The following is a 9,877-nucleotide window of genomic DNA, read 5'->3' on the forward strand; positions in this document are numbered from 1 at the left end:
GTGATTGGTTGGTATACATGGTAAGCGTTTGGTATACCAGTATTTATACGTTCTTACCACACGATTAACAGGCTACCGTGTTGTTGGACATAGCTGAACATTTTTCGTGTACACCACGAACTAAGATAACTATCTTAGTTCATGGTGTACACGGCTCACCATTGTGATAAGGAGATGATAAAGTAACTGATAATTAACTTCCATATACCTATCTTTTGGACGGTGAAAAACTGAAAACTGAAATAAAAAAAAATAATATCGAGTATGGATCCTTCTAAAATATTAGTAAGTACCTTATACTATTATAATTAATTATTTTTACTGTGTTTATTATTATATTATTATTTATTACAAAGAACAAAGTAAGTTTAATTTATAAAAATCATATTTTGCTAAATTTTAGAACACTTACATTTTATTAGGGGATACACTTTATATAATAATGAATAATAGTACACATTCACATATTAACAATAAAAAACAAACATGATTAAATAAATAATTATATGCATATTTATATAATTTATTTAATTGTATATTTATGTTGAATGTTTAAGGGAATGCTGTGCAGACACTGCGGTCAGTTAATACCAATTAATTATAAAAACCCCAAATGTTCAGCAAGTGAGAAAATTAAAAATATATTTTTATTTTTATAACATAACATTGATGGTATTTTGTTTTGTCTCAAATACGATTTTTTTTTGTTATCTATTTTTTTTAGGTACTGGTCAAGCGATGTATAAATTCAAAAAAATTGAGCCCAAAATGTCATGTAAGTAACTACTAATTTAGTAAAATTAATTTCTGCTAAATCACAGATAAGCCATCATTCTCCAACATGTTGCTTTACATTTCTATTTAAATTAATAAAATTATGACAATGGCAAAAAAATAGTTTTTATAAAATATTTTTTTCTTTTAGCTTCAACCGTATCAGCATATCCAGAGCCTTCAACATCAAAACCATCATTATTCTCAGACTTTGTATGAAATTGAAAGTGAAGAACTAAATGTATCACCTTCAAACCTCTCAGAAAACACTTCTGATGATGATGATGATGATGATAATGAGTTTTATAGCAGTCTTATTGCTGAGGTAAATGAACAAAATCCACTATGGGACCATCGTCTCCCATTGGCCGCTCGTTATGAGCCCATAAAACAAAATTTATGGAATGAGATTTACGTAGCACTGAATGGTTAGTTTTATTCCATCTGTTATCTAATATTTCATTAAGTTTCTCTATAATTTTGATATGGTTATTAAACGTATGCAGGTATATATTCAATAGATGTGTTGAAAAAAAAGTAGAAGTATCTGAGAGAAAAGTTTGTTAGAGAAAAAAAACCTGCAAGTGGTGCTGTTGGAGGGAAAAGGAAAATATGGCGGCGCCACATGAACTCATTAGAATTTTTAAATGATGCAATTACAGGCAATTATAGGTAAGATAATAATTATTTATAATTAGGGCAAAGAACTTGTAGCATTTGCATATTTCTTTTGAACGGTCAAAAATTAGCAGAGTAAGAAACAAATACGTTTCATGCTGAAACAAAGCTAGTTTTTAAATTTTATTTTGCATATAAATGCATATTTTAAATAATTTATCACTTTATCAATATTATATTTTTTTTAACAGAACTACAAGTAATATTAATCCTGAAAATAATATGTCACTGTTAGATAGTGAAGCCAGTCCAGAACAGAGTACTAAGCCAACAAAAAGTAAATTACACTTATATATATGTATTATGTATACCAATAAATTAGACATTAATTACCTATAAACTATTAATACATTTCAAATCGTATTAATTTTAAATTTCTCCAAACATTTTTTTTATGGTTATAATAATATGAAGTTCTGATTAAAATTAATAGAATTTGTATTTAGGATCAAAGAATAATACGTTTGAAGAATCAATTTTAAAGGAATAGCCAATAGCGTGAATCAAGACCGGTTGCACCAACAAGGGCTCCACCAACTAATGAAGAAAACGGGCACTTACACTTCTGTAAATATTTGGCACATTTAATGAAAAATATGACAGAAAAAAAAAATTAAGATTGCAACCACAATTTATATGCCAAGTTATTGATAGTTTGGAAGACTGACTATGAAATTTAAGACAGATTAAATTATAAGACTGAAAGTAACTTCTTATAAATTTATTATTTTATTTTGAAAAGTATTTCAAAAATATTATTATTTGAATTTGAATAATTCTACATATTCAATTTTGTATTTTGTTTTGTTTATTTTTAGTCTAGAAAAGGTTTTACAATTTCTTTGTTTTTTGTTTTTCATTCATAACATATTTACATATTGAGATTTGATTTTAATATTCAAAGTTTATTTACAATAAATAGTTATTTAACTAATCTTTCATATTGAAATGCAACTGCACCATAGCCTGAAAAATGATCCTAAATTTTATTTCTGATTATCTTAGCATTTGCTGAATAGGTATTGGTTCCTAATTGATTTACTGGTCTTAAGGCTCCCATTTCTAGTGTTGCCCATTGATCATCTTCATCGGGTTTAATGTCCAAAGGGCCACTATAATACAGTACGCCTATGATACACGTCTTAAGTTACAAAAAATTTCATTTAACATTAAGTATTATTTACAATAAAGAACCAGCATGTTTTTAAGACATTTTTATAAAATTATGCAAACAACTGCAGCTTTTGTAATTGCTTCTACAGTATTGCATCCGGAAATTATTGGTTTTCTGAACACACGCCATTTTGAGGCCATTATTCCAAAGGTATTTTCTCAATGGTGTCTACCTCTGGAAAGTCTGTGTTAAAAAAAAGTGTTGTTCCTATTATATTTTAATTTATTAAAAAAGTTTTATATTTTAATTTTGTATTAAATAAATACAACTAACCTATAGTTAAATATTGATTCGTTTAATGGTAGTTTTCTTTTACCTCTTCCTGGGTAAGAGCGCATAAGATTAGTTAGTAGTGGAAACTGGAAACGCTTCATCACCAAGTGCATAGTATGGAATTGGACCACTGTTACTATCTATATCTTTAGCAGTTGTGAAATTTAAATTATTTGCCATAAAACTCTTACCCATTTCAGAGTTAGAGAAAACTCCACCATCACTGCATCTTCCAGCTGTACCAATGTCTACTATAGTAGAGTTATAACTGGCGTCACACATTGCCAACAGTATTATACTATGAAATCCTTTAAAGTTATAATTTTCAGATCCACTATTTGCAAATGACTGTACAATTGTAATACATCTTATTTTTATTTGTTCAAATAAATAAAATAAAATGCAAATGGATAGTAAATAGTAATGAATTATAATTACCGCAAAGTTGCCGTTAGGACTTCTCCAACTGATAATATAACAGGCCGACTTGGAAATCTCATAATTTTGGGTCCAACTACGCATACCAGTTCTTCAAATGTACTAGCAGACATTCGAACAAAGTTTTGGTAGAGTTCTGAATTTGTTAATTGCAATCACTTGTCAAACAATGACAATGCCCATGCACTCTCCTTTCTTTTAGAAATGGTTCAACATGCCATCTGGGTTATGATCTAATAAATAATAATTTAGTATTAAAAAACAATAGATACTGAAATAAAAGATTATAATATTATTACCTGTCGTTTTTGTTCTTTTTGTGTAAAGTGGCTTAATAGACAAGTAACACTTTTCTATGATGCACTTGGTTTACATAATTACACCATTGTATATCTTCGTTTTCCATTTCACAATCGTGTATATTAATCATAAATTCAAATAAAGTAAATAGTACATACTTAGTAGTAAATAAGTAAAAAAATATCAGCGCAAACCACAATCAAATTATAATATTAAAATATTTTTAATAAAAGGCGGGATATCCTTTGTGTACCGTTATCAACAATTATCAAGAACAATATATAATATAACCATAGTTACCAATTTAACCAGTGTGAAACGTTTTGAAGACCGTTCGAACGTGTAATTTCTATGCACGTTCACGAGTACGTGTATAGTTGAAACCCGCCTTTGTCGAACCGACTACCAGGTAACATTGTACAACCGCCGAATGCCGAATGCCGACTGGCGACAACAAAATATCAAATATGTCTGTAAACAGTGTCTAATTTATGTGCCGTAAATTTTTATTTTTGTTTTCGTCGGTGAATGGTGAACGTTTTTATGAACTGAGTTGATAAATTTGTTTAGTTCCGCTTTAGAAACCCTTTGGCGGTCGCCGCAATGGTTGTTTCTGATTTGTAAGTATACTCAATTTTCATGCAATCATGTGTTAGTGTTATAATTTTTACCCATGATCATGTCGGTCTCATTGTAGTTAGATAACAAAAACAACTATACATTTATACGTGGCCCCCTCTTAACTCGGGCATGTAAGCATAAACAACTTTAAGTAGACAATACTATTAATTTGATCTGGATTAAAAGTTACATCATATAATATTATAAAGCGTACCTATTTAAAATTTTGTGTGACAATAATGGTTGAAACTGTACAATAAACATCATTCCCATTTTTGCATCCAACAATTTGGAAGACTATTTTCAAGTTTTAAACTATGTTAATAATGTTACTAAAATATTTACTCTTAAGTACAAACTATTAAACTGTATATTAACATAACTACAAATTCATTACATATAATATGTATTTAACTAATACTTATTTTGTGAATGGTTAACAATATAGGTATTTCATGATATTATAATGTTCCTAACCTAACTCCCACAAGATTTCTTTATGAATAGTAAAGATATTTAACATAAATAATGTTACCATTTATTTTTCTCAAGTATTTAAATTAGTAAATTAGAATTATTTTTTTACAAGTTCTCATAAATACATTTAAACTATTATTGCCTTTACTATCAACTTAATCCTGGTTTTTAATTTCTATATAGGCCGAAGAATCGAAAAGAAAAAATGGAAGGGGATCATTCAGATAAGGAAAATAAAAGAGAAGAACAAAACATAAAAAAGAAAAAACGTACTCGTTCATCAAGCAGTGGTTCGAGTAGTAGTCGGTATGAATTCATATTATTTTGTTAGATTTATTTTGAATTAATATTTAAATGGTTTATCTAGTTCTTCATCAAGTAGCTCTCGCTCTGGCAGTGGTTCTTCAGGATCTAGTAGCCGTTCAAGCTCAAGCAGTTCTGGTTCCAGTTCACGTTCTAGCTCAAGTTCATCAAGTTCAACTAGTTCTTCTGGTACTTCTACTGGTAGAGCTAAAGTAAAAACAAAGTGAGTTTTAGTGATTAATATTTAGTAATATGTCAGTGTATTATACTGAAGTTGAGATTTTTATAATTATTATTAAATTTAAATAACTTAAGGCAACCAAAATTGAAAAGTGGCAGTAAGACTAAGAGTAGAAGCCGTAGTCCAAGAAAATCAAGACGTGATGATGAGGAAAAAGTAAAAAAAACTGAAAATAAAACTAGAACTTCTAGAAAAACAAGGTAATAATCCTAATTTTAAATAATTAATCTAATATTTAATTTTTTTTAAATATTCACTTAGGGCATATTAGCATAATACTATTTATGATATGATTTTAGATCAGGTAGCCCAGTACGGCGTAAGAAAGAAAGATCGCCAACTCCAAAACCCTGCCGTATTCATGTTGGTCGTTTGACTCGGAACATTACTAAGGAACATATTCAAGAAATATTTTCGGATTTTGGAACAATAAAAGAAGTAGATGTACCTCTAGATCGATTTAATAAATTGTGTAAAGGATTTTCTTATATTGAGTATTCTTCGCCAGAAGAAGCTGAGAATGCCATGAAACATATGGATGGAGGTAAGTTTCATTTATTTGGAAATTCTAACTATTATTAATAATTAACCTTTAATTATTATAGGTCAAATCGATGGACAAGAAATAACTTGTGCACCAGTGTTATTGCCACGTCCAGCTATTCGTAGAAGTCCTATTCGCCGTGGTGGCTGGGGTGGTGGAGGTGGTGGTGGAGGAGGAGGTGGTGGTGGTGGCGGCGGTGGACGCCGAAGAAGTCCACCTCGATACAGACGTAGATCACCAATGCCTATTAAACGGCGTTCTCCTCGTCCACGTAGAATGAGATCTCGTTCGAGATCTCCAAGAAGGCGTAAGCACAGTCGCTCTGGATCTAGCAGCTCACCTTAAATTCCAATATAATGTAATAATTTCAATTATTTTAACAAAAAAACCTAAAATAAACCAACGTTTCATTATTTTTCTTTTATAAACATTATTACTCTAGATCTATTTAAAATTAATACTTATAGTTTTTGGTATTTTTTTTTAGAATTTTGACACAATATATCACTTTTTAAATACGTGTTTATCTAATATTTATAATTGTACTTGAATATCTTGCTACAATATTTACTAAATGTAATGGTGACCTAGTATTTTATCTAATGTAGGTAATTCATGTTTAACATTAGTGTAACATTTTTTTTTTTTTTTTACATGAACATTTTGTTTAATCATATTTTTACAGTTTAATATTAGTTCATTAAAAAACAGACTATGTAATTTAATTTACCTGACAAAGTGGACAAAAGTTTAACTGAATTTCTAATAAATCATCCGCTTTTAATGATAGGTTAACTAGCTCTTGTATTTAATATTTATTATTACTTGTTTCAAGTCATGCATGAATATAAATAGATATAAAATCATTCAAAAACATGATTTAATATCCACGTGTATAATAATTCAAATACATTATTAGTTACAAAAGCCTCACATGATTAATGATTCTCAACAATATTATTTTAATTAACACGGGCGCCTGAAGGCTGGCAATGACTGTCCGCCAATCAAAGAACGCACAGGCATCGCATGGAGGGTCAGGCACTGTTCGGCCGGCTTGGTCTATGTGCGTGAAAGCAGTTCACTCTTAAATGGAACAGAGCGTAGAGGACGTCATACCCGAATGTGTTGTCTCCGTCTTACACATGTACGACATAAACAAAACGCGTTTACGAAGTCTGAGTAGAACTCGCTCAATTTTTATTTTAGTTTTTTAATATTTCTAAGGGCAAATTGTTGCTTTTTTTCCATTATACCCAATACAAAGTTCATTATATCGTTTAGAAATAGAAAAAATTTCAACACTTAAAATACCTTTAACTTATAAGAATTTATAATTTAAAAAAAAAACATAACGTCTTACCCTCAGAAATATTGTTACAATTCAATTTTATAAAAGGTATTTTTATTCTAAAACGAAAATTGAGCGAGTTCTACTCAGACTGCGTAAACACATGTGGGTGAGACGTTATCTTAAGTCGTTTATTGTCAAAGCTGCCCAGAAAAACAATTTTTTTAATCGTATAAAATACACTTGTGTTATTTAATTAAAATATTAAACACAAATTTTTCTTATAATAAAAAAAAAAAACATTCACAATCCGTATAATTGAAGATAAAATTTAACAGATTAACTAACATTGTGTGATATTATAACAGTCTTGTTGGTTATATTCACGCTTGATTATTATCAGAATTTGCTGATGGAACTTCACATTCTCTCTTGTCTAGCATTGATTCAGTTGCTGGATCTTGAATATTTACTATTCCATCCTTTTTTCCAAAACACTTTTTAATTATAAAACATATTAATAAGGGAATGGGCGTCATTAATGCGATAGCAACTGGAATAACTAAAATAATCAACAGTTTGATATTATTAAATAATTAAAACTATTTAAAAAATAAATTGTTATTACCAGTTGTTATATCTGCAGCTGGCTGTCCCAGGGAAAATTTTAACATGAATATGGCAATACCAGTGTTTTGTATACCAGATTCGACTGTCATAGATATTATGTCTGGTGTAGATAAACGTGCAAAGATAGATGTTAATAACCCTATTAAATAACCTGTCCATGGTATCACTGCACCTGCTAAAATAATCTAAAACATAAAATACATGAGAAATTTAATAATTCAATACGACAAACAAAATAAAAAAAACTTACTTTCCAAGAAAATATTTTGAACAGGTATAAGTTAGTGACTGTGGCAAAGATAATTATAAATATTATCAAACAACTAGACATTGGCTTCAGTATACGTGTCATAACTCGACTTACTCTAGGCATAAAACGCTGAATACAATACCCGATACACAAAGGAATAATTAATGCAATAATAGAGAATCCAATTCGGGAATACGGTACAGGCATTTCACCCACAGAAAAGATACGTTTACCAAGAAAGATAATCCAAAATGGTATCATAACTGCAAAATAAAAATATATTTTTGAATTAATAAATACAAGCAATTAACGCAATGAATACCTATTTAAATTTTTTTTTTACTGTTTAATTAATTAACTGTTTCAACAAATGAAATGTTATTAGTTATTACAAAGTTGTACACTTCATTAAAGAAAAATTAATATAGTTTTATATTTTAATTCTTCCCATTCTTCTCAATTTTGACATTGTATAACTCAACATTATAATTTACATTAATATCAATATAATTAAATAATAATAATAATAATTAATGTGTTTAAGGCTATTGAGATATTTATTTTTGTAGTTATTTTCTAAAATACATACTAAATGATTCCAGGGTTCCAACAGTCGTCAGGACAATGCTGAGGTTAATATTACCACCCAAAAGAAGGGACCACACACTAGATGCACCACCTCCAGGACTTATTCCCGTAAAAAACAAACCCAATTGCATTGAAACTGAATTTGGAAATATTAGCTTAGCATAAATAAAACTTAACTGAAATAAAATAAAACATATCAATTACTCTTATTATTAGTTAACTTTGTTAAAACTAACTTACTATTGGTAAGATTAGAAACTGAGCAAAAAATGAAGCTGCAGGAGCAATTGGTTTTCTAACACACTGTTTAAGTTGATCAACATCTAGAGCACATCCCAAGTTAATAAATATAATAGTCATCAAAACGGCGACACAAATGACAAATATCTTATCAATCAATTGTGGTTTTCGAATTACTTTAATGTTCATGTGATCTTGGCTTGAATTTAGAACACGTGTTGTATTATTTTCTGGAAAAAATTTTAGATAGTTCGGTTAGAAAAAACAGGTTATTACAGCAAGTACATGAGTACTTATTGTCATATTTTATTCAACTCACCAACTTTTACTACTTGAAGGTATAATGTTGTGTACCCAAGAAACTCGGAAGTTAAGTTAAAAGATTTTTCCCACAAACTTGCCGGCATTGAATTATTTTGGGGTAATTTAAAAAAATGCCTACTAGGATATGCTACATCTTCATCAGAACTGATTACTTGAAGTCGTAAATCTTCGTCCTCCCAGGTTGTATTTGTCTGTGCGTAGAATACTATTTTAGTACTGCTGCCCATTTCCAACTCTCCATTATTTGTATTGTTAAAAGTGAATGTCCAATCGTTGTCGGCTATTGAAGTAGTAAAACATGTTGCCACGCACAAACTCAACAAAAATACAGTACTTAACATCATGATGGCATAGAATTTTCAATGAGAAAAAATATAAATTATATATTATTATAACATTGGTGGAGCAATCACTGTAAACTGTGGGCTAAATAAATTGCAAATAAATCCATTATTGTGTATGTAATTAACTAAATTATAATTCAAAGCATTTATATTTTATAATTGGCCCTGTCTAAAGACTTTATGCCTCGACAGTTGAGATTAAAGAGCAATTTTAATTTTAAATTATCTTAAATCTTTATTCTGATATATTATTACACTATATTTTATAATTTTCAATTTTAATAATATTATCATTGATGACTGAATATGTCACAACGTGTTGCGTAATCTGAATATTGTGAATGTCTTATATTATAATGAGCAATGACTGATTCAATGATAATAACA

General features: G+C 29.2%; 2 protein-coding genes and 2 pseudogenes across 5 annotated transcripts; 2 read left to right on the forward strand and 2 right to left on the reverse strand.

Annotated features, from left to right (window-relative positions):
* LOC132952452 (uncharacterized) lies at window positions 1-1,403 on the forward strand (annotated as a pseudogene).
* Window positions 1,404-2,147: 744 nt separating this feature from the next.
* LOC132952338 (uncharacterized) lies at window positions 2,148-3,933 on the reverse strand (annotated as a pseudogene).
* Window positions 3,934-4,090: 157 nt separating this feature from the next.
* On the forward strand, window positions 4,091-6,341 carry LOC132952337 (RNA-binding protein with serine-rich domain 1). Of its 4 annotated transcripts, none has more exons than XM_061024619.1 (6): window positions 4,091-4,257; window positions 4,919-5,041; window positions 5,103-5,261; window positions 5,354-5,479; window positions 5,579-5,823; window positions 5,885-6,341. In XM_061024619.1, the coding sequence occupies exons 1-6, from the start codon at window positions 4,241-4,243 to the stop codon at window positions 6,166-6,168; spliced, it is 954 nt and encodes a 317-aa protein (XP_060880602.1). In that variant the 5' UTR covers window positions 4,091-4,240; the 3' UTR covers window positions 6,169-6,341. The 4 variants fall into 4 exon arrangements, with proteins under 4 accessions (XP_060880602.1, XP_060880605.1, XP_060880604.1 ...); XM_061024622.1 differs by lacking the exon at window positions 4,091-4,257 and adding an exon at window positions 4,371-4,389; XM_061024621.1 differs by lacking the exon at window positions 4,091-4,257 and adding an exon at window positions 4,404-4,577.
* A 282-nt stretch (window positions 6,342-6,623) lies between these two features.
* On the reverse strand, window positions 6,624-9,840 carry LOC132952336 (sodium/bile acid cotransporter 5-like). Its single transcript, XM_061024618.1, has 6 exons — window positions 9,142-9,840; window positions 8,823-9,052; window positions 8,584-8,758; window positions 7,995-8,257; window positions 7,743-7,929; window positions 6,624-7,676 (listed from the first exon to the last, which is right to left on the reverse strand). The coding sequence occupies exons 1-6, from the start codon at window positions 9,488-9,490 to the stop codon at window positions 7,498-7,500; spliced, it is 1,383 nt and encodes a 460-aa protein (XP_060880601.1). The 5' UTR covers window positions 9,491-9,840; the 3' UTR covers window positions 6,624-7,497.
* Window positions 9,841-9,877: the final 37 nt, after the last annotated feature.

This window comes from Metopolophium dirhodum, chromosome 9, assembly GCF_019925205.1.
Source record: "Metopolophium dirhodum isolate CAU chromosome 9, ASM1992520v1, whole genome shotgun sequence".
Classification (NCBI taxonomy): domain Eukaryota; kingdom Metazoa; phylum Arthropoda; class Insecta; order Hemiptera; family Aphididae; genus Metopolophium; species Metopolophium dirhodum.

Coding starts and splice junctions, on each gene's coding strand:
- LOC132952336 (XM_061024618.1), bottom strand. CDS start 9,490: ATGATGTTAAGTACTGTATTTTTGTTGAGTTTGTGCGTGGCAACATGT. Junction 9,053..9,141: donor CCTTCAAGTAGTAAAAGTTG/GTGAGTTGAATA, acceptor AATTTTTTCCAG/AAAATAATACAACACGTGTT. Junction 7,677..7,742: donor AGCTGCAGATATAACAACTG/GTAATAACAATT, acceptor TGATTATTTTAG/TTATTCCAGTTGCTATCGCA.
- LOC132952337 (XM_061024619.1), top strand. Junction 5,262..5,353: donor AGAGCTAAAGTAAAAACAAA/GTGAGTTTTAGT, acceptor AAATAACTTAAG/GCAACCAAAATTGAAAAGTG. Junction 5,824..5,884: donor CATGAAACATATGGATGGAG/GTAAGTTTCATT, acceptor TAATTATTATAG/GTCAAATCGATGGACAAGAA.